Source organism: Schistocerca nitens, chromosome 1 (genome assembly GCF_023898315.1).
Source record: "Schistocerca nitens isolate TAMUIC-IGC-003100 chromosome 1, iqSchNite1.1, whole genome shotgun sequence".
Classification (NCBI taxonomy): Eukaryota; Metazoa; Arthropoda; class Insecta; order Orthoptera; family Acrididae; genus Schistocerca; species Schistocerca nitens.
Genome location: NC_064614.1, coordinates 843,915,627 through 843,941,602, shown reverse-complemented (window position 1 = coordinate 843,941,602; position 25,976 = coordinate 843,915,627). Strand labels below are relative to the sequence as shown.

Here is a 25,976-nt window from a genome sequence, read left to right as displayed (position 1 = left end):
TCATTTCTGTTGTGGGACTGGATTCATGATTTCCAGTCAGAAAAGTCACAGTACATAGTAATCAATGGAAAATCATCAAGTAAAATGGAAGTAATATCTGGCACTGTATAATGAAGTATTACAGGCTCTCTGCTTTCCTGATCTACATAAACAGTTTAGGAGACAATCTGAACAGTCCCTTCAGATTGTTTGCAGATGATGCTGTCATTTACCATCTTGAAAAGTCATCAGATGACCAAACTGAACTGCAGAATGATTGAGACATGATATCTGTATGGTATAAAAGTGGAAATTGACTCTAAATAATGATAAGTGTGACATCATTCCCATGAGCACTAAAAGGAATCCACTAACTTTTCATTTAGTGATAAATCACACAAATCTAAAGGCTGTAAACTGAACTAAATACTTAGGGCTTGCAATAATGAATTATTTAAATTGGAATGACTGCATTGAAAATGCTGTGGCGAAAGCAACGCAAAGACGGTGATTTATTGGCAGAGCACTTTGAAAATGTAACAGGTCTACTAAAGAGCAGGCTTAAACTACGCTTGTCCCCATTCTTCTCAAGTACTGCTGTGTAGTATGTTATCTGCATCAGATAGGATTGACAGAGAAATCATAAAAGCTCAAAAACAGGCATTTAATTTTGTATTATTGTAAAGTAGGAGAGAGATTGCCATGGATATGATATATAGATTGAGGTGGCAGTCATTAAAACAAATGCATATTTTGCTGCGGCAGGAACTTCTCATGAAATTTCAATAACCACCTTTCTCCTCAGAGTGCAAAAATTTTTCATTGGCACCCACCTACATTGGAGAAATGATCATCATAATAAAATAAGAAAAATCAGGGCTCATACAGAAAGACATAAGTGTTTGTTTTTCCCATGTGCTGTTTGAGAGTGGAATATTAGAGATATGCATTGTAGGTGGTTCGATGAATCCCCTGCCAGAGACTTAACTGTGAACTGCAGAGTAATCATGTAGATGCAGATGTAGATGCTAATGACATTCTGTCATGGACAGTAAAGGACTTGTAAGAGCAACTGAACAGATTTGATAGCGCCTTGAAAAGAGAATATATGATGAATGTTAACAAAAATAAAAGAAGTGCAATGGAATATACTCAAATTAAATCAGGTGATGTCGAGGGAATTACATGAGGAAATGGGAAACTGAAGGTAGTAAATAAGGTTTGGTGTCTGGGCAGCAAAATAAATGATGTCAGAATACAGAGGATATAAAATGTAGACCAGCTACAGCAATATAAGCATTTCTGAAAATGAAAAAATCTGTTAACATCAAATATAAATTTAGATGTTATGAAGTCTTTTATAAAAGTTATTTTGTCTAGGGTGTTGCCCTGTACAGAAGTAAAACTAGGATGATAAGAAACTCAAACAAGAAAGAATAGAAGCCCTTGAAAAGTGGTGCTACAGAAGAATGCTGAAGAACAGATGGATAGATTAAATAACCAATGAGGATGGACCAAAGCAAACTGGGGAAAAAAGAAATTTATAGCACAACTTGATTAAAAGAAGGGATTGGTTCACAGGACACATACTGATGCAACAAGGAATTGTTAGTTTGGTAATGGAAGGAAGTGCTGGGGTAAGGGAGGAGGGGGAGGGGAATTGTAGAGGGAAATGTAGGCATGATTATAGTAAGCAGATTCAAAGTGATGTAGGCTGCAGTAGTTACTCATAGATGAAGGGCTTGCACTGGGTGGACTAGTGTGGAGAGCTGCATCAAACCAGTCTGTAGACTCAAGACTAAAACAACAACAACAACTTTCTTATAGTTTTAGGTTAAAAAAGGTAGTCACGTCAACTGTTTTGAAATTATTATAGTTTTTCCTATAGATGGCACCACCTCTATTCTTCATATTGTTTCAGTTCTGCTGGGTGCAGTTTAATGCTCTTTTCCTTAGTTATCAACATTACAATGATGAGACGAAACTATATTTTGCTCTAATTTACCTTTATACAAATGAATAAACATGAGGGTTGTAGAACCAGATATACAGGGTGTTTCATAATTCATGTTGCACACTTGTAGAGGTTATGGAGGGGACTTAATCGGTCACATTTTAAACACAAACCCATGTTTGGAAATGGTTTGTTTCCATGTTACAATGAACTCAAGAGCTACTTTATCATACACTAGATGTTTCTTAAGTAGTTTGCCTGTTATGGTAGGCTACTCACATCCATGGATCGTATGATGACATGATGTCATGTGATGTCCTCTGTTTGCATCTGCCTTGTTTTCATTCTTCCTCTGATGTGTCAGTTAACATTACGATCATTAGTACTGCAATTACAAGATGCCCAAGTATGTTTTCACAGAGTACACAAATATAGTGTTAATTTATGGTGAAGCTCACCGTAATGGAAGAGAAGCACAACACCTGTACCACAAGTACTTTCCAAATTGTGTGACTAATCTCATCCTATGTTTGCCAGAGCAGAACAATGGCTGTGGAAAAGTGGGAAATTCTCAGTGATAGAGCAAACTGATGACCCACAAAGGCGGCACAATGCCATATTGGAAGAGAATGTGCTTCAACAAGTTGAATGGAACCCATTGATAAGCACTCAAGCCATTGCACATCACTTATATGTGTCTCACTTGTCTGTCTAGCATGTTATGCATTAACAGGAACTCTACTTGTATCACCCTCAAAAGATACACACCATGCACCTGGCAGATTTTGCATCATATGTCAGTTATGTACTTGGTTTTTAAACAACAGTGTGGATTTTCCTCAGTTTCCAAGGCAAATTTTGTTCACCAATGAAGCACATTTCAACAGGGAAAATGTTTTGAACACTCAAAACAGCCACATTTGGGATGGTCGTGTGATTGGGCTGTCCATCCTTCCTCCCCACCTAATGGGTGGCAGGTACTTGATATTCCTGCAACAAGTGCTGATAGACTTTTTGCAAGATATGTCATTGGACATTCAACATGAACTGTGGTTCCAGCGTGATGGCATGGCAATGCATTTTGCAATTTGTGTCCGAAACCATTTGAGCATAGTCTAGGGGACAGATGGATCGGTTCAGGTAGACCACTTGCTTGATCAACCGAATCTCCACAGTTAACACCTTCAGACTTTTTCTTGTGGGGCCACATGAAGAGTCTTGTTTATGAAACCCCTGTTCAGTCAGAGAAAGACCTGTTTGTATGGATCATGGCTGCGAAAGAAGTGATTAACCATACACCAAACATGTTGGACACAATTTATGCAAACTTATTGCACAGATACAATGTGTGCACCAAACTTAGTGATCATCATATCGAACAGCTGTTGTAACATCACAGTAAATAAGAATGAAATCTGTACATTTTGCTTTCCTTGTAACATGGAAACAAATCATTTCAGAACATGGGTTCCTATGTAAAACTTGATCTATTAAGGCCCCTCTACAACCTCTAGAAGTGCGTAACCCTCCCTTTTCTGTCTAGCATACAATACACCATTCATCTGTATAACAGTTATAATTCAATGATATATTATACTGTTTCAATTTTTGATAACATTTTTCTACTTTGTGTAATTTGCACTTAATAGTAGCTTCTTATTCTGTTTGTCCTATAAATTTTGAAAGATTTAGATGCCATATTGCAATATTATATGATTAGTTCTTTGTATATTTTATTATCAGGTTTGCTTATGAGCATTTTATTAAGTAAGCATACAGTCATGGCACGTAATACTGCAGCCCAGTACTATGCTTTCACATCTAGCAACAGATGGTGGTTCTGAATTTCAAATTTGGTTTTTGTATTTAAATCACAGCTCTGTAGCATAAACGGTAAAATAATTTTTTTATATAATTTATTTAGTCCTTTGTGTTTGTAGAAGTTGACTTTTATAAGTCATCAGTCTGTTAGATCTTGTACTCCATATTTTCTTATCTTTTTGTCTCATTACATCTACTCTATTTTTTGTATGCCAGTCTTTGTCTGCCCTTACTATTTTCCCCTCTACTCTCCCTTCTACGACTATTCCCACATGTTGTAGCAGATGTCCCACTAACCTGTCCCTTCTTCTGGCAAGGGTTTTCCACAGAGTCCTTTTGTTATTTTGTTACCAAGTCACTAAGAGTATGTTCACTAATTAGCCAGTCTCAAAAATTTAATATGATGATGTATGATTAAAGAGATAAATTTTCTTTGCGTCCCTTTCAATATCTATCCATTCATGATTTTATATAGAATGTTGCAATAAGATATAACTTGATGGTTTAATTCTAAATTCTCTAGCTATTGTTGAAGTAAATTCACAATATTTATTTCTCTACCATTCTCACATATTAAGCTTTACGTGAATCAAAATGATGCCCTTGGTTTTTAATAATTTTCATTTATAACAGTCAATAATGATTACCAGTATCTATACACCTAAATGGTATGTCATTGCTTCTATCTCCAATGTTCATTTTAAATTGTAATTTTATAATAAATGATAGTTGATTAAACAAATATATTCCATCACACTATAGGAGGACACAGGTACATATGCGCAAAGAAATGCTGTTCACAGCACATTTGTAAATGAAGTGCTTTTATGAAGAATGATAGCTGGTTTTTCATTCTTGCTGCAAAAACATGTTTTTGGTAAAATTACACCAAATATTTTAGGGCCAAAAATTTCATCTCTACCAATCATGATTTTCCCACACTAAAGATTACCTTTAATCCCAGAACTATCGTCTTGGTCATCATGTATGCTCAAGAAAATTCCTACTTCAAAGAGTTAATTATTATGCTTTCTTATCTTGAACATAATTCACTCATGGATTACCATAATATTGTACTTAATTGCACCCCTACTAAAGGTTACCTTTAATCCCAGAACTATCTTCTTGGTTATCATGCATGTTCAAGAAAATTCCTACTTCAAAGTGTTAATTATTATGCTTTCTTATCTTGAACATAATTCACTCATGGATTACCATAATATTGTACTTAATTGCACCCATACACAAAGGTAGATTATTACTTTATACATAAGAACTCCGAAAATAATTAACTACAAATTTGTATGCCTAATTTAGATAATAAATCACCATTATGCCTCCACAATACTTTTCTTAAAATATGATGGCTGACTCTAAAAAATGATTGATCAGAAACAGTCATGCAGGAAACATCACTTACATACTCCATAACAAAAATTATTGTATGTTATTAACAACTAATCGTCCTCACAAATCACAAGAATCATTCTGCCTAAGTTCACATGTACCTCAGTTCTTAAGTTACAGATTGTTATGATGGATTTAATTCAGATCTAAAAATTGGGTTAATGCTTCACAACATAATGTTAAATTTAATAAAAATTATAACCTTGAATTGTTCTCTTGAAGAAAGCCTTGCACGCCTCACAAGAGGCAACACCGTAGTGGAACCCTGATGCTGTATCTCCACAAACTAAGCATAGTCTTCTTGGAAGATCCTCCTCCTTCATGCCCTCCTGTGAAAAATAATCAGCATAATAATGCCCAAAATACAAGTTACAGTTCATACTTTTCCCCTCTACTTCATAATTTGCACCATCTAAAAGAGTAGGTAAGGCTTTTTACTATTTCCTTCTCAAAATGGAGAAACTATAATGAGTAAGGATAAAAAATGTTGTATGTACAAATAATATAAACTTTAATGTTTTTACAAATGACTACTTCGCATGATAGCAAAGTTCTTTCTTTTACACTCATATCACTTGTCCCTCCCTTCTTCTCCATTTATCTCTCTTCCACATCTCCCATCATATTTACTCTCTTATACCCCTCATCATTTTCTTACTTATATTCTTTCCTTCTCTTACACTATCCTTCCCTGCCATTCAGTGTAAATCTTCAAGTAATCTTTTATCTCTCCAAATTTTCCAAGTCTTCCTTCTTTTAAATCACATGTACTCAGAATCTCAACGAAGGAGAATTATTTCCTCAGACTTCTGAATACCATATCTTGCCACTTTTTCCTTGTTTACTCTCACTTTCTCATCTACATATGGCTTCCTTCTGGAATACTTGAGATTTGATTTCCCTCACATTGCTGTTACTCATATTCTTTTTTCTCAGAAATAAGAGATTGGTAGTTGCTAGATTTAATGTTTATTTTTGAGCATACTCATTGGTCATCTCAATGGGCAGTTTTATTACATCATCGCGTTGGTGACTCATTTTAGGTTTTACAGTCCATTTACAGCTATATCTCTTATAGCCTCAGATACTTAAAATAAATAATATCAGTTAAAAAACACACAGTAGAAAATAACAGAAAACTTCACAAAAACTTTGAACAATACAATTGTAGCTGTCTGATGTTTCATAGCATAAAGCACTATATTGTCCAGGGATATCTAAAACACTTAGCAGTTTATGTTTCATAGAAAGTTTGCTGCAACACTATTGTGGCAACTCCATGCCAATGAGACAGTGTGTGTGTGTGTGTGTGTGTGTGTGTGTGTGTGTGTGTGAGAGAGAGAGAGAGAGAGAGAGAGAGAGAGAGAGAGAGAGAGAGAGGCGGGGAGAAGAGAGTACATATTATTTAACCACTGATGGCACTATCTTAAAATTAATCACATTTTCAAAGTGTAATGATCAGGTAAAAACGTTACCTATAGTCACAATCTTTTACATGAATAGTGGATGCAAAATGCTAGAAAGTGACATGAATGGAAGCTACCATAATAGAGAAAAAGAGTCTGAAGTGCAAAAATCGATGATTATTTCTTTTCAGAATATGTGATAGGGTATAAACAAGATGACGCCTGTTGGAAGGAAGGTGCTGAGTACTTATAGTGTATTAAACTGAACAACAATCACGTGAGAAAGAGTTCATCACTATTGCTCATTTAATGCAGACACACAGATTACATTTTCATAATCATGAGGGTAATCAGAAACATCATGGCAGCTGGTTCTTATACTCTGTCAAACACAAAACCATCATCTAGGATATAGATATCCACAGAAACTACCTGTAATGCAAACATCTAATACAATGTAGCAGAGCACTGTCAAAACCATGGAGCTGTGTTATGACAACTTCATGTTCTTGAAATCTTTAATGTGGCTGAAGGAGGGGGAGGAGGGAAAATATAAATCATGACACTAATCAAATTCTTATTCAAATCCTATGGGACAAATAAGTTGGTGTCAAAAACCAACACTATCATTACACACTTGCATCCGAAAGGCTAAGATGAGTATAATTGTAATTGTACTGTGTTTTGGTGAAATGCAAAATGCTTTTACGACCTTATTTGTGAAAATACATGTTATATTTATTTGTGCATCACAACACCTCACCATGATGCTGAGAATAAAAGGGCTTGCCGCATGCAAGCTTGACAAGCTACCTGTAATAAATAATACACAAGTGGTCCTGAAAAATCATGCACACCAAGTGTAAAGATTAAATAAAACGGAAACCCACTGATGATGGCACAGTGGTGCTGAAATATGTTTGGGACCTTGGAAAAAAAGTTACATAATTGGCAGAACTTACATCCTACAATGGTCATGTTCTTACTGAAGGAGAAGCAAGATGAAATCACATACTAGGCACTGAGTACTGGTAAATTCAGTATAACATGAAACAATAAGTAATTTCACAGGGAAACTGAGACTAGAACATACAACATCGATAGCTGAAAATTGAAGTTGCAGCAACGTGGAGGGATAAAGGCATGGACAGAGAAAATAGGGCAACACATGGAAATAGTCTAGCTGAAAAATTGATAGTGCGAAGATCAGTGATCATGGTTATGGAAAAATACCCAGTTCCTAGAACATAACTGCCTAAATATTTGGCACTCTTTATCTTCATAAAAATTGTTTTGTTTTGTGACAAAGCAAGGTGCCTTTTACTGTTAACAAGTAGAATTAAATATTTCTTAAGAATATGCTTATTAGCGAAGTGATAGGATTGTGACTACAGGCTCTAATTTTTTCCACAAAATATACACTACTGATGTGTTCAAAACGCCAAGTATCTATTTAAATACACAACCATCTGCTATAATTACAAGATGTGGATGATTTCCCAACCAAAATATACTTGCAATGACATCTGCAATTAATTCATAAAATTTTACCAATCAACACTGAAGGCTCAACATCTTTTGTTGTAATGTCTCTACTTTAAATGACATTTTACAGTGTAGCATGTACCATTTTTTCAGTCTCAAGTAACATTTCTGCAAACACATGAATATGATGGAATGTACAAGATATAAAGTTCGGATTATTTTACTGTGTCTATAATGAAGGTTTTGTTGGCTTGAGAACTTCTTAAACTGTTCTCATATGCTGGCTTTCTGATCATTTTATATTTAAAATTTCATTTCAAATTACCATTGGAAATGAAGATGAAGCCATCACTTTGAAAATACAACTGAATCAAATTTGATTAGCTATTCTGCAAATGCTGTTGGTTATCCACCTTGCGTATGAGATTTCTGCAGCTAAAGAAAAGTTACATAGTTAGAAATTTCTGAAAATCTTTCTTCTCATAATCAACAATCTGATATTTTTAAGGAGGCAAAAGAATTATTTTTAAGTTAGGAGTTGGTCCTTTTTTTTGCACTTGTAGAAAATTCATAACACAAATGTATGAATTATTGAATTATTTGAAGACTTTCCCAAGAAAGTGAATTTGGAAGTTTTTGCTCAGCACATGTGCTTTTAATATACTCTACAATTAATAAGAATTACTTGGTAAACAATGTGAATGATCACAATATTAATAAGGATTACTTGTTGAAGCTACAAATGATTACTGTAGTTTTTCACACAGTATAAGCTACTATGGTGGAAAATCAGAATAATTTTGTAGCTCCAACTTCATGTTTTATTACAACTGACAAAATTAAAGTTTATTCATTGTATGATAATAGTCGCAAGACTCCTATTGTGTAACAAGTACTTGTCTCACTCTTCAAAGTGGGTTCAGACTGCTTTAGTTCTGTACATTTTGGGGCCTTCTGCTTTTCTTACCTACATCTGTTTCTGTTAAAGTGATATTGTAACCAGAAAATAAAGCAACTACCTGCTGTATCATAGACTAATTATCTGAATTAATTTTAAGCATAGCACCTCTTCAATAAAATAAAGTCATTTAAGCTGAACATTGATGTCAGAATCAGTTGTACAAGTACACATGGAGGAATAAAGCAGGCTAAAGGAAAGAAAACAGAACCAAAGATCTTTGTGGCTACCACATATCATGATTTATTTGTACCTCATATGAGACTTTAAAACTTATTATGAACCAAGATTAAATTTATTTACTGTAGGGAGTAGTTAACTGAGGAAGTTATATTTGATTACAAATATTTAAACTTAAAAATTTCATGTAAGATTTGAGAAGCTAGATTAACATGCTGTTGCTTTCAGTGGATGATGATGTAAGACACGACAAATGTTGAGACGTGTGAAGGTAAGGCGTGCCTCAACAGCAATTTGCCAGCATGTAGTCTTAAATATTTATAAATCTAGGGCCATTGCAATAAAATAATTTAACTTGCTGTTTAAGGTCCAAAACATTTTAAAACACCTAAAAACCATTTACTGTAATTTGAATAGTCTCTACATCCACATAAAATTGTGGGGATCATTAGCAGTAATTGGCAGTAACACACGAACGGCCTACTATTTTGTGGAGATTATGCAGTGTGACTACTTAAATTACAATGGTATTACAACAGAAAAAAATCTGCCAACAGACATATGATTAGCCAGAATATGAGCCACATGACTCTTTCTTCACTGACCATAAGGAAAATGTAGTTCCAAATGAAACTACACCCCAATAACAAAAAGACTATTTGCCAGGCAGAAACAGATATACAGATTCTCTTATCGTCATAAAGATAATCTAGTTTCTGAGGCATGTCATTATTTACTGATAAAGTAGTATGGAAAGTGTTGGAGGTGAAAGTGCTTGCAATGATTAATCTGTAAAGTTATTCATGATCTCAAATCACGTGAGACACATTAGAATAAAGGAATCATAAATTAAGAATGAAAAACAAATTTAAAAAATCACTGCAAAATACCATTCTTTCCTTTTCTGCATCCTTTCAATAGACACAGGAACCACAATTTATAAAAGGCTATCATATCTTCCAGTTATTGCAAATACATTTTTTTTACTGTCATTTATTTTCTTCTACACTGTCTTTCCAAGCATTAATCCCAATTTGCAGGGTCTGCTGTTTTGCTACATTTCCTCCATTTCTCCATGTCGTTGACATCTTCTGGTCTTAAGCCAACAACGTGCACGTCTCCCCTGATGCTGTCAGTCCACCTCTTTGCCAGTCTACCTAGTCGTCTTGTTCCTCCTGTGTTGATGTGGAGTTCTGTTTTCGCAACTGAGTTGTCTTGCTTTCTCATGACGTGGCCGTACCAGCGGAGACGGGCTTCCCTCACTTTGTCAGTGATAGGCATGACACTAAACCTTTGCCAGACGTCTGTATTTTTTACACGGTCACATCGTGTCAGCCACATGGACCATCGAAGCATCTCCATCTCCATGATGTGTCACATTTGCTCGTGTTGTTTCGTCACAGAGCGACACTCAGTCCTATACGTTGCTGCTGGGCATACAATGGTCTTATATACTTTTGCCTTTAGATACTGAGGCATCTTTTTATTGCAGAGGACTCCAGTGACCTGTCTCCACTTGAGTCAAGCTGCATTCTCCCTCATTCGAGTATCAACTGTTGTGTTGCAGTGTGAGGTGACAACAGACCCTAGGTACTTAAAATGTATGGTCTTCTGCAGGTCTTCTTTGCCAATACTTATGGTGCCCATGGCTTGGGAGCCACATTCTAGGTACCCTGTCTTCTGGGCATTGAGGTGCAGTCCATTTTCAGCCAGTCTGTCCTTCCATGTTTGAACCTCGTGCTGGAGTTCAAGGCGGGCTTGGTCGGCAAGTAACACATCATCTGCATAAAGAAGGGTCTGAGGATGTGAAGTCTGTATGTCAGCCATTGCTGTACCCATGCAAAGGATGAATAGCAATGGTGAAAGGGCAGAACCCTGATGAACACGCACAGTGATATTGAAGGGCGGAGAAATTCCAGCAGTACTCCAAACAACACTAGTGGAATTACGCTACAAAAGTTGCACCCAGCTTAAATACTCTTCGAGGATGCCGTGGCGGTGAAGAGCTCGCCAAATAAGATCATGTGGGATACGATTGAAAGCCTTTTCTAGGTCTAGAAATGCCATGTGTACACTTTTCTGCCTCTCTCTCTGTTTTTCCATCAAAAGGCGAATGGCGTGGATAGCATTGATGGTGCTGCATCCCTTAACAAATCCACACTGGTTTGGTGTTACAGAGATAATACTATCAAGTACCCATTCAAAGATCTTTAAAGTATGACAGAGGAGTCGAATAGGGCGATCAGTCGAGCAATCGTTCACATCTCCTTTTCCCTTTCAGTTTGGAATTGTTATGCTAGTTGTCCATGCTTCTGGAAGTTGTTTTTCGGCAATGATTTGGTTGAAGAGTGAGGCAAGGAATTCTGAAGCAGACTTTCAGAGCAATTTCCCGATTTCCACTGGTAGGTTAGCTGGGCCAGTTGCTTTTCCATTTTTCATCTTGCTAATGGCAAGCATTACTTCCTCAGGTGTAATTGAGAAGATGGGTCCTAAGGTAGGATCAGGACTTGTAATTGGTGGATGTGTAAACTCTTTGTTACTGATGTTATGAAAGTAGTCTGTCCCATGCTGGAGAATAGATTGTTTATCTCGTAGCAGTTTGGCGTCAGCTTCCTCGATGTGCATCACATGTCCAATGTCCTGAGTTAAATGGTGACGTGACTTAGCAAGATGGTAGATGTTATTTTCTCCTGATGGTGTGTCACGGTGGTCATACAGTGCCTGGTAATACTGGTCTTTTGCTGCAGCTACTGCTCTTTTTGCTGCTGATTTCAGGTTGCAATATTTCTGGAGATCAGTGTCAAGTCATGAGTTCCACCAAGTCTTGTATGCCATATTTTTCTCCCTGATTGCTTGCTTGACTTCAGCTGTCCACCACCAGGTTTATTTATCAATGTATTTTCTTCCAGGTATGGTTTTCCCCAGTGTTTTTGTCGCTGCTTGATGTATTTGTTCCACAGCATCTTTCCACATATCTTCAATTGACTGAGCGGTCTTCACGGAGAAGTTTACTGAGGCTGTCATCAACTCGTTTCACTGGGTGTTCATTCGCCACCACTTAATTTGCTCAGGCCCAGTCTTAGGTTTAGATTTCTACACTAACCAAGATAAAAAGATCAAATCTATAAAAAGAAGTTAACTTCTCCCAAACAATAACTAATGAGTTGCACTTACATAATAAAATGTACCTGAGGTAATCTTGTAATATATCTTGCCAGTTAATTTTTCTACTTGAGCTAAAATGAATGAGGAACCATCACAGGAAACAGAGTACAACTGGAGAAACTCAGGCAAATGTCTAATTAACACAGCAAACACTTTACGAGAAAATATAAAGATCAAGCACAAAACACCAAGTGATAGTACCAGTGACTGAGACTTTTGAGCACAGCTGGTCCCTGAAATGAATACATGACAGAAGAAGCTTCATCTTAAACTTTAGTGTTCTCAGATTTCTTCAAACTGTACATTTAATCCTAGTGAAGTGAAATATTCATGATTATCATGAGCATTTAAGCAGACGTTCTTCCTATGCTTCATATACAAACAGAATAGAAAGGAAAATAATATACTGAATAATGGGAAGTACCATCCACCATGCAATTCAGAGTGACTGGTAGAGTAGGGTATAGGTGCAAATGTAGTTCCAATGAGGAACAAGGAGCTTGTGTTTCTGTGTAAATTACAAGGAGAAAGAAAGGAAGAATAGAGTGCCACATCCCACCAACGATGAGGTCAATACAGATGGAGTACAAGTTTGAACTTGTGGAGGGAGTGAAGGAAATTGGTCACATGCTCCTCAATGAAGTCATCATGAGATTTGGCTTATGAAATCCAGGGAAACCACAGAAAACCTAAACCTGGTTGGCCATACAGGGGTTTGGATCTGAATGAGAGCCCAGTCTCACTACTGTGCAACTTCACGTAGACCATGCCAATTACAGGTAGGTCATATATCTTCCTACACAAGTCAGTCTTGGATTGCTCAAAAGAAATGAGAATTTTCTAATTGATGGATTTACTTTCATGATTTTAAACTGAGATCTGATCACAAGGAAACTGCATCTATTTCTCAAGAAAGAAAATATGAAATGAACATGATCTTGGATTGTATAATGTGGGAATTGCCTTTGAAAGGATGAGAAAGAACTTTTCTTTACATTCTAAGAAGGCACTGTCCCATTGTTAAATGAGAATAAAAGTGGCATTGATGTAGATGAAATTTAGTTGTTTCACATTGGTACATGTCATGTAGTAATGTAAGTTGAGTGTCAACTTCATCTGCCGAATAGCTTTATTTGTATATGATGGTAGAGGTACTGTGTGTGTTTCATCCAAAATTGGTATATGTATACAACACAAATTAAATTCAAAATAAAAAATTAAAAAAGGGCCCTTACAAAATGCTGAGTAAACAATAGCATCTAGTTATCAATTCCTGGAACAGATCATTTGTAGAAGAAAAATATGTGTAGAACATAGATAAAAGCATAGATATTACACATAAGGCAAAGTTACGACAAATCCAATATGAGATGAGATGCAAGATGCAGGTAAGAAATTGGAAGTAACAATAAACTGTATTATGATCTATAAACTCATTTCGAGTTCTGAGGTTTGAAAGCATTAGCATTGAGACACAGATCTAAATAATCTGGGTGGACGCTTGTTGCGAGGCAAAGATTCAGGAAACTATAAGGGTATGACACTCAGTGTTTATGAAATACAAAGGCCATATTGTTTAGAAGTGAAGAAGTTTTAGAAACACGTTCAACATTGGTTTGTACAATCACACACACAAAGATTAATGTGCAACTTTCCCCATCCAATGACTTTTTGAAAAGAGAGATTAGTTCTTGTACAGCTTTTGGCATCAGTTGTTCACTGCACTGTGATACATATTGCACATATTATTCCACCTACAACAAAGAATATTTCACAAAGCACCAGCAAAACAATATAAAGCTGATTTCAGATCCATAGAAAACTTACAGACTTCATATCATTCGAAGTCAGATGAAATTTCCTGTCAATATTTAAATGATTTATAGTCAACTACAAAGATTAATGAACACAAAAACACCCCCAATAAAACTGAATAATTACATATTTGACAAATACACATGTTTTGCCAAATATCTATGAGTTAGTATTTTCATGTCCACACAGATTGAGTCTTTCTCTAGACTAAACCTCATTCTATTACAGTCTGAGTAAATTCTATACATTTATTTGTGATTACTGTCATAATTTTATGAGGCACTGGTAATATTTATATTACTTTCAAAATATAATAACATGTTGTATTCAGAACAACCACCCCTCCCTTACTTTCAGAAGTGAGTATATTAAATGACAATGACAAATAAAATGAGAAAAACACAGTTTGCTCCACCAAGTTTGATGTTAGCATGCATAAGGTGATCTTCATCTGCTCAGTATTTATGACTGAAAAAAATATTATTGGAAACATGTCCTGGTATACTAGAATCCAAGGAAAAATATATGTTTAGCTTTTTAGATAAGTCATTTGTAATACAGCAACTTACTTTGGGTTAAAACAAATGTACCAACAACAACAAAAATCACAGTTAAATTTGCCAATTAATATGAGTAATAATATAGCAAGTGTGTGCTTCATTTTACTTCCTTCTCTAACACCTTCTCAAGTTACAAAAGTCAAAAAATAAAAATTTTTGACACTTCAACATCACAGAAAATGTTTACTTTAGCTAAATTGCACTAATAACAATTTTCACTGGAGACAAGTCTCTTCTAAGTGTCTTTGTTTACAGATGTTAGATACCACCATCTTTCCTTGCATTTTTCTTAATTTTTGTAATTCTCACTTATTAAAAAAACATTAAGCCCATGTACAAAAATTCTTAATAATTGGTAGCTGTTACAAAGTTAGTTTCCCTCACTGATGCAATATGACACCTCAACCTCAGACACTAAAGCTAATTAACCTTCAAAAATATTACAATATGTCACCAGATTCTTTAATCTATGTTACCTTACAGTGGATATTAAGTAACATCGACTGAACAGCATTCTACTATAAATACATAAACACTTACTTACACAAGTCAGTTATTAACACAGACACTGCAATGCTTCAATACATATCATTTTATGAGGTGTATAATTCAATTTATACTGCAACTTTTTGCAATGTATCATCAGTTACTGGTGAAGCCAGTTTTATATTTATTGAACTAATTTTGTTTTTATGACTAGTTCCTCATAATCAGATGTGTATCAAATAATTTATTAAATGAAATAAAATAAACATATTATCTGAAGAAGTTCAGCAGAAACAGTTGAAGAGAGGAGAGCAGCCCGCAGACCACCTTCCTGCAAGCACACAATGCTTTTACCTGGGGCCAGACAGCTCACACCTTCCTAGCACGATACCTCACTGCCTACTGGTGGCTGTTCAAGGCAGGAAGCTTATACATAGGCAACTAAGGTAAAGACACAACACAGCCACTTAGAATATTCCAATGATCTGTGTTGGCATAACATCCTGAGGTGGAGACAAGAATCATACATCACAGCAACTATCACAGAGCTGCACCACAGCTGCCACATTACAGGCTTGTGTAACACAGCGTAGTGTCGACATGTATCTCTTTTGAGGGACAAATAATTTTTAGAAAAAATCTTTACACAGTGTAGCAAACTATATGTGATTTCAATCTTTCATTTTTCTTTTTGTCTATGTTTATGTCTCAAGGGGGAGGAAGAAGTAACAGAAGAAGAAGAGAGGGAAGATGAAAATTTACAAATCAGTAGTTACACCAGCTCTCCTCAATATTACATTTTTATCATACTGCTAAGTACATAACCAACTTCAGTGAATTGACAAATGAAAATGATACAGTTGATAAAAACTGTATAATCACAAATGTTACAATATTAATGGGTATGAGAGATAAGACTTTCAAGCCTCTTCTCATTGGTGTTTTTAAGATGTTGATGACATCAACAAACACTCAGAAATTCACCAAAGTCTTTCATTGGCTATCAACAAAAATAAAGCAAGGATAATGGAACATAGTTAAATTAAACCAGGTGATGCAGAGGGAATTATATTAGGAAATGAAACACCAAAAGCAGCAAATGAGTTTTGCTATGTGGACAGCAAAATAACTAATGATGGGCAAGTAGACAGAATATAAAAGGCAGGTGTCAACACCAAGAAGAACATTTCTCAAAAGTGGATTTTGTTAATATCTAATGTCAATTCAAGTGTTATGAAGTCTTTTTTAAGGTATGTACACGCAAATGTAAGGAATGTGAAGTGAAACATGGACGATAAGTAGTTCACATACAAAGAGAATAGAGGATTTTGAAATGTGGTGTGACAGAAGAATGCTGATGATTAGATGGGTAGAATGAATAATGAATTAATGAGTACTGAATTGAATTAGGAGAAACAGACTAATACAACTTGACTAATACAGAGGATCCTTCAGCATCAAGGAATGGTCAGCTGTCAATGGAAGAAAGTGTGAGGGATAAAAATTGTAGAGGGAGATCAATAAGCAGATTCAAATGAATGTAGGTTTATCAGAGATAGACTAGCATGGGAAGTTCTGTCAAACCATTCTTTCGATATAAGACCACTTATGTCCAGTAAATATGGGCTCTGAAATAAATACCTTAAGATTTATGAGCCCTTGTTCATCTTTGCTACTGTGAAACACATCTCTTCTCCTGAACAAGTGCTCATGGCTTTTAAGGTACGAATTTTACAGCATATATTTACTAGACAATTTTTTCTTGTTTAGGTCCGTACCAACTCCACTCAAAATATGGAAAGCAAAGAGCTTTTAGTTGAAGAGATTTGTTTCATAATATTGAAGATAGAGTGCTCAAAGCTCTTAAGGTACACATCTGGAGCCTATGTCCACCGGACTTCTTTGCTTTGAATGATCATTCCTATCATACCACCGAATTTTGACCATTTCTCCTGGAATAACTTGTAGATATTTGGTAATATCTGAGTATAAATATTTGCAGGGACATGAAACATGATGATCACATAAGCTCAGTCATAGGTAAAGCAGATTGAAGACTTCAGTTCATTAATAAGATACTGGGAAATGCAATCAGTCTATTGGGATTGTTTACAAAAAACTCACGTTACCCATCCCACAATATTGCCCAAGTGTATGGAACCCATACCAAAAAGGACTAATAAAGGCTACTGAACACATACAAAGAAGGGCAGCACAACCAGTCACAAATTCATTTGACCCATGGGAGAGGGCCACAGGTATGCTGCAAAAACTGAACTGGCAGATACCTGAAGATAGATGTGAAACATCCTGTAAAATCTAATTAATAAAGTTTCAAGAACCAGCTTCAAGTGAGGGATCTAAGAATATACTAGAGCCCTCTAAGTACTGCTGCTGTAGCAATTACGATGACTAGGTAGACTAGTTACAGTGCACACAGAGTCTTTTAAACAATCATTCATCCAATGATCCTCATATGAATGGCACAGGAAGAAACCCTAATAACTGGTACAATGGGTTGTATCCTGTCCCATGTACATTGCAGTGGTTTGGAAATGTAGATGTAAATCTGCATTCAGGTCTTTTGCCTAACAGTCATGAGTCACATTTCCCCTCATTTCACTGAATCACGCACAGGAGTTGGTAGGGTGATTCATTAAAAAATATCATCATCTGTTCTCGGTCTCATACTTGTAGTAATAAGTGAACTGATTGTCCATAACAACCTTGTTGACGAAAGAACGTCTTAGCCTTGCCAGAAAAAAACACATCAAAGATGTGATAGAGAGTACTGCTTAGTGGCAAAGTTAAGGAAAACTACAGACATAGCTCCACAAAAGATCACAAAATTCTGGCTTACAGATTCCTGTCCCTTGACTCAAGGTGCTGAATATGAATAACCCTACATCATTTGACACTTTCCTCTCTTTCACTGGATGAGGAAGTGAATGAATGAATGAATTATGTAAAAGCTAGTACTTGTGTTGCCTTTGGTTTGTGCCTATGTTTTGGCACCTGTTACAGATGTATCCGGAAAAGGCTGTGCAAGTGGAATTATAAGTTAGAAATATAGATGTGGTTTTCAAATTTGTCAATCAAGTTCTAAGGTCAGATTGAAAACTGTGCATTTTTTTTAACAAATTTTCACATGTGGTACATTAGATTTAACATATTACTTGCCACTGGAAGAAACTGTATTTTGTAAAATACTTACTTCAGCATTGCCAGGACCAGGTTGTGTTGTGGAGCTGCAGTATTGCCTGTCAGGACTTCCTCCACTTGGTGAACACGTGCCTGAGACATTGTACCTCTGCCCCTCTTCTTCACAAAATTCTACCTACAAAGGGAAACACACATGCAGATCAATAAATAAATCCAAGTTCTCTGAGAAAATATTTAACTATGCTAACAAACTAATGCTGTTATAATCACCAGCTATAATTATAAAACAGTTTCTTTGGTTAACAAAGGTTTTCACATACATCTAACAAAAACATTCAACTGTTTGTGGGGGAAAAAGTAAAAGTTCTCAGGCAGATACAAAGATGACATTTACATAAATGATACGTTGTTTGTGTGATGTTGGTGCATTCTGCATAATAATTAACTTAAGTGTCAACTTGATCTGTGGAATAGTTTTCCTTATGTGGCTTTTTGAAGTAATTGTAAATGAATAAACTGGAATATCACACTAATATAAAAATTTTGTTTTGTAACGTGTACTGTTTTGTAATGAGTCTGTCTCTTCATTTTTAACAGTTAAGAACTGGGTGACCAAGTTCAAATTTTGTCATCTTCTCTTTAAGCTGGTCCTTCAATGGATGACCCACAACCTGCAATCAGTTCTCAACAATGGTTGCATCATATTAAAAATAATGCAAGTGACTATGCTCCTATTTGTCACCATAATTAGAAGTTGGTTGATCATTTCAAACTAGAAATGTAACAGTAATGAAAACAGGTGGCGGAATCCATTGGCCATGCTTCAAAAATGCCATGTCAGTACCACCTGTCAGAAAGGATATACCTGCTGTTTTCTGGTATGGGAAATGGATTATTCTTACTGATTACCTTGCACAGGATAAAACAGTAACTGGTGAATGCTACATAAATCTTCTGATGCAACTGGATAAAAAATACTTAAGAATGGATTGCAAAAGAAAATTATCTTCTAGATAATGCGGTTGCTCTCCAAGGATTTTTAGGAGTCAAAGATTTAAGCTATGAATTGCTGGAATATCAACCCAATTTATGACATTTGATATCATCTAGCATCCATCTATTCTCACATATAAAAACATTTGGGGGAAGACAACAATTCACACCCATATCTAGCAATCCAGATTTAGGTTTTCCATTATTTCCCTAAACTGCTCCAGGCAAATGCCAGGATGGTTCCTTTGAAAGGGCTTGGCCGATTTCCTTCCCCATCTTTGACGCCACCCAAGCCTGCACTCTGTCTATAATGACCTCGATGTTGATGGGATGTTCAACTCAGTCTTCATTCCTTCCTTTTTTAAAATCATTTGTGGCTAGGGAACATTATGAGTACAGTGAAGAGCTTATGGTTGTAGAAAGGTATTTGGTAGATTTTGTAAGTGCATTGTAGACCTAAAAGACACAGAACACCCAATACAAAGATGAAAAGTTTTTGACTGAATTTTCTCATGCTGAGAAATGGTACCTTATACACAGTTTAAGGTGAATATTCACTGATTAGAACATATCCAGCTAACATTAATAGACGTGCTAATGTGTATTTTACAACATACTGTTTTTTATGGCATAACCATCAACTGTGAGTGCTATGTACATCGACATGGTCATGTGTACAAGGTGCTTCTTGATTTTAAATGTTTTATTTATAACAAACCTTTATATTACATGCTACATTTTATAACATAACAACATGGTATGAGGTCCAACTCAAAATGAACACATTTTATAACATAGAGTTTTTAAGATATGTAAATGTACAGCTCCATTACCATTCTTTGTAACATCTAAGTAAATTTTTTATTTCATATATTATGTCATAACTGATGATATGAGATATATTCCATGTACATGCACTATGTTACAGACCTGAATGTAACAGCAAAGTCTGTTGAAACCAGTTGTTTTTAAATGAGACATTTATGTGATCTTGGATTTACCATGGTAACTATTTGTCTTCTCTCTGCAAAAGCACTTTTTTCCCTTTTTAAGTCAATGGTATTTCAAGCATTTTGAGATGGCATCTTCCATTTACTGGCATCTTTCTATCTCTTATGAATCCAATATTCTCAGTTATTTGTTTTATGTTTAGGGGAGATTGGTGTTACTGAACCTTGAGATTAATTGGACCATCACATTAATTAGCAACTGAAGAGTGATAATTATTTCTTTAAGTCCACAAAGTTGTTTTCTTAGGCCAAGTATAATTTGAACTTACATGGTTGCTGAATGTAATCTAAATACATACATAAATGTGAAATCCAGCGATAAGAGTTACTTTTTCTCACATCTAACAAATCCTCTTAAAATTTTAATTATCAATAGTACACAATGTTGTTTCTTTGATTTAAATTCCATGTTTATTGCATTATGATATTCCATGAAATATAAGCTGTGCATGGAGCCATTTACCCACTATTTTGAATATTTTTGATAAAGTGAAGGTGGAGTTAACTGGGCCACTAAAGTTTGGAGTTAGGTGATACTGTTCAGTTAGCCCTAGAAAGTTGACGATGAATGAATATAATGAGTAACTTCATAGAAGCACTTGCTGGTGTCCCCAGAATTACTATATAAGACTTTGCAGCCTTGTAAAGGTAGCATATCCTTTGGCTTTTACTGTCTCCAACGTCTCGAAAGGCTTTGTCAGTGATGTCCGCCCCCGGTAGCTGAGTGGTCAGCGCGACAGACTGTCAATCCAAAGGGCCCGGGTTCGATTCCCGGCTGGGTCGGAGATTTTCTCCGCTCAGGGACTGGGTGTTGTGTTGTCCTAATCATCATCATTTCATCCCCATCGACGCGCAAGTCGCCGAAGTGGCGTCAAATCGAAAGACTTGCACCAGGCGAACGGTCTACCCGACGGGAGTCCCTCGTCACACGACAATTCATTCATTTCATTGTCAGTGATATTGAACCTTTCAATTCAAACATATTTACTAACCATGATTTTGTTGTCATCAAATGCAATGGGCAGATCTCTACAAATTCAGCAACAGCCATTGACTCACTGGAAGAAAATGCTAACAAACCTACAGATCACACTGTGGAGAATACTGAACATCAGACAAGATAAGCAAACAGAAATTACACACCCTGTGCAAGTTTTTGCCCCGTTCTAAGATTGGTGCAAGGAAAACAACAAGAGGTAGAAAGGAAGTAAAATCAACTGTCCTTACCAGATACCAGTACACAACTGGTAGAGGCAGCAGCAAAAGATAGAAGATCAAAGCAGCTGCCAAAAAAGCATACATTCAATGATTTACAGCCTTCAGTCAAATGCCAAATGTTGAAGAGAGCAGCAGCAACTCTGAAAATGCTGATTTATGTCCAGTATATCGATTCCTCTATACACAAGCAGTGATGAAAATGTTGAAACAGTGAAGAAAGGGACTTCATTGTAGTCAAAATAGAAGGGAAAACTGCCATGAGTGGTCACTATTATATTGCTCAAGGCTTTAAAATGTGTACAATGATGGCTGTGAAGTAAAATGTTTTAAGAGAGTTGTTTTTATGACAAAATTTGAAGCTGCAGAAGAAGATGATACCTTTTTTGCTTCAAATTAGATAATTGCCAAACTCCCAATCCAATACATGGCCCTAGGGCTTGCTATGAAAATACAATTTGTTTCTAGATTTATGTCACTAAATTTATAGTGCACTAGTTTTGTTATTTCCACATTTTTTCATTAATATACTTATAAAGGTGTGTTTAGCATTGTTATTAATGTTTTCACAATACATTTTTGTAATTAGGGTCTTGTAATTCATTTATTTAATGAGAGGTTCAGTTACTTCTGACATAGGATTCAGTTAATCCAGCAAATGGGGTTAAACAGATAAAAAGTTGTGTCAAAGTTCCTGTTGTTTTTGTAAACATTTTCCTCCAGAGTCATGAATAAAAGTTTTAGGAAGCCCCATTCTTTAAGTACGGCTTCAAGGGAAGAAAATAATTGGTACAGTTACGCCCTACTTCCCCTACTAATTTTCATCTGCCTCTACAGTGTTTCCCCATATTGCTCTTCCAGTGTCAGATTAATGCTAACTGAATGTCTCATCAGGTAGCTTATAAGCATGTCCTTTCTTTAGCTTCTTGCAGAAGTTTCCTTCATGTATTCTTTCTGGAAACTCACTGCCTTATATTCACAGTTGTTTGTTCTTGTTATCAATCAGTCTATCTATCTTATTATTAGATTTTATGAGAGAATTTTGATTTGGCACAACTTTACATTGTCATCATAATTAAGGGTGAAGTGCATGTCATTGGCAAGTTTATGCCATGTTGGTCAACCGGAGACACAAAACAGTTGTAGATTTGTTCTTTGATAATAATTCCCACAGAAGCATTAAGTACTCTTTTATACACTAAGTGTTATGCATAGTGATGAGGCACATCCATACTGTGAAGTTTTTATCACTTACTTGTCGAATAAGTATGATTCATTCTGGGTAGCATTGTGGTTTACTCAAAGAAAATCTACCAAAAATCGGGAGCTATTGTTGTTCAAAGTTTGTTTGGTTTGACGATGATCGGTAAATAGGTCACAAACAGGAATTTCAGTTGGTATGATTCACACTACCACCACAGAAATGCATTGAAAATAAGACACCACACATGTTGATTCCTGAAGGAGTATGTAATCCCAGCAATACGTCTAAAAAAAGTACTTGGCCTCATTTGAAGAAAAAATACACATAATTTAACTTTACTAATGTTATAGAGCATGAAATAGGTTCACTATCAAATGCAATTTCCTCTCATCATAGAGATGTGTCCTTATATTGGAAACACAAGGTATCTCCAATTATGAATAACTTTTGTGTGTAAGAATCAGGTGTAAAGGAAAGATCTGACAGTCTCAAGATCCCAAAAATTCTTCGTTCACACAAAGTGAGTCATTGCAGAAACCCTCAGGTTTCTAAATTTAACACTACATTAACATGTCACCAAATTTTATGTTTATTAGTTATAGCATGTTTCAGAATCTTAGTTATAAGCATAATATTATTGGATTTTAGTTCATCAGCATATGACATGCATATGAACTACAACTGACAATGATAACGATGAAAGGTAACACCCTTTGTATAACCTATAACTTCCAAATATTCAAACATGATTTTACACAGAAGTGAGAACATATTTTACTTTATGATTACAGCAAAACTTGCACAGAATTTGGAGTAATAAACTGTGAGTTATGGGGATCGTGTGAAAGCTTAGCAACATTTTCTGGTTTAAGTATGTGCCTATTAACTACACAACACCTCAAATACATGGTGAGCTGTTAACTTTACTACTTGCATTATTTATATGCCACCATGGACTTTCAATTTCCACATCTGTTTTTTTCCACGGAAGTATTACAGTGAATTCTTATGCAGAAATTGAATACCTATGTACAAATATTCTAATGATGTATTTTAGCAGTTAACGTCCATTCTTGCTGGAGCCCTCTATGACTTTTATGAATTCACTATCTAGTTTCCCGGTTAGACTACAGGCAAGCTACATTTAGTGATACTTACAGATTACAACCTTATCTAAGATATTTAATCTAGGACCTTTATGTTGAGTATATAGTATGGCAAGTACATTGTCAACATTTTCAAACTCTGTTTTGTATGATTCAGCTGAATTGCAACTGGTGACTTTTTCATGTGAGAATGTTTGCTATATCCGCTGTCAACATCCCTTCCTATAAGTCCATTGTACAAACATCCATAACTGCAGCTGATTTTGTAGACTACAGTTCACCTGCAACCCTTTTTTTTCTCTTTTTGAACAGTTGTGTGTGAAAGGTTCTGCTTTAATCTACCCTTGGTAGAGAAAATGATCAATTTCATATTTCTTAAGATTTTTGGTTATATGGTACAAACTACTTGCCATGAAAGGAATGCTGTGAATAGAAGGTCCTTTAGGGTAAACTATTTTGTTCTTTGTCTTTTGCATGTTGTGTTTTGTCATCTACCAACTTGGTGCATATATTTTTAATCATGGTCTCACTGGTGATTGTTTATACTCATATTTATGGATACTTCATTGTACAGCTCCTTGCTTGAGAGGACACTTTCTTACAGAAGCAGTTTCAATGCTGTGTTGATCATATTCTTGAGAGCTGTCAATTTATGTGACTCGGCGTGCTCTCTTTTATACGGATCTCTGAATGATTTGTGTAGGATTTTTTCCCACGTGTGGGCAGTGTTACTTCAAAAGAAAAAAAAAAGTGTTACTGATTAATAATAAAAGAAGAAAGGAAAATTTGCCTTACGTGGTTTAGGGAAATCAGGAAAAACCTAAATCTGGATGGCTAGATAGGGATCTGAACCATTGTTCTCCCGAATGCAGGTCCAGTTTACTATTCACTACACCATCTCGCTTGGTTCCATGACATAAGGAACAAAGCACCAAATTTATAATCTTAAAGCACAAGTTGCAATGTCACAGCATAAATTTCATACAGAAGAACATATAAGACTACTCTTCAGGACCAAAGACACCTTTCACAAGAAAACAACAGAAACCTTGAGGCTGTCTTATAAATAATTTAGGCCATACAAGAAATAGGACTGTCACGAATAGCAACACATTTTCCTGGACAGTTTCTCATAATCATGTTCTAAGAGTAGTAAAATGAATGTGACATGCCTCTGATGTCTACAAAATCAAATGGTCTTGTGATGTTTTTTCCCCTTGTCTTATTTTACATTGGACAGGCAGGAAGGGGATTTATAGCTAGATATGACACATGTTGTAGACGATATTAACAATATGCTTACCCTTAAACATAAACATTGTGAACTATGTGGCTGAGTAGAGGATGATTAGCATGGTACCGCATGTTGGGGTTTCTTCCCATTCCAACTGCATATGGAGCATGGAAAGAAACACTGCTTAAATGTTTGTGCGCGTGCTGTAATTACTCTAATCTTTTTTTCACGATCTGTATGGGAGCAGAACGTAGGTGACTGAATGAGATCTCTAAATTCACTTAGCCTAATTCTGAATCTTGAAATTCTGTAAGAAGATTTGTGGGATAATTTGTATCTATTTTCAAGCAGCTGCAATTCAGGTTTCCAACATTTCCATGATGCTCTACTGTGAGTCGAATAAACCAATGACCATTTGTATTTGTATATTTTTAGTATCTTCCAATAATTTTTGCTGAAATATGTTGGACCCACATCAAATAGGGCTATAATAGGGCACAAGTAATTTGTAAACAGTTTAGTTTGTTGACTGACAGCTTTTTCCCAGTACTCTGTCAATGAACCAAAGTAGCTGCGACCTGCCATAAATATGACTGAGCTTAAGTGATCATTCCATTTCTTGTTACACCCAGAAATTTTATGAGTTGTCTGATTCCAATTGTGAATCATTGATATTGTAGTCAAAGTTAGGTCTACTACATTTTTGTTGTTTTGTGAAGTGCATAATTTTACATTTATGTTGATTTAAAGCAAGTTGCCAATCTTTACCAATTTGAAATTCAACTGAATATTTCTTCTACTTTTTTTCAGACAGTGCTTCAGTACAGGTAACTGCA

At 35.7% G+C, this 25,976-nt stretch overlaps 1 protein-coding gene across 3 annotated transcripts in view; it reads right to left on the bottom strand.

Moving 5' to 3' along the window:
- Positions 1–25,976, bottom strand: part of LOC126263196 (steroid hormone receptor ERR1-like) — a 453,409-nt gene that overhangs the window by 114,335 nt on the left and 313,098 nt on the right. For all 3 annotated transcript variants that reach the window (XM_049960270.1, XM_049960261.1, XM_049960276.1), the window contains 2 exons: positions 18,431–18,553; positions 5,364–5,490 (listed from right to left, as the gene is read on the bottom strand). In XM_049960270.1, the coding sequence (XP_049816227.1) occupies positions 5,364–5,490; positions 18,431–18,553 (250 nt within the window). The remainder of the gene's footprint in view (positions 1–5,363; positions 5,491–18,430; positions 18,554–25,976) is intronic.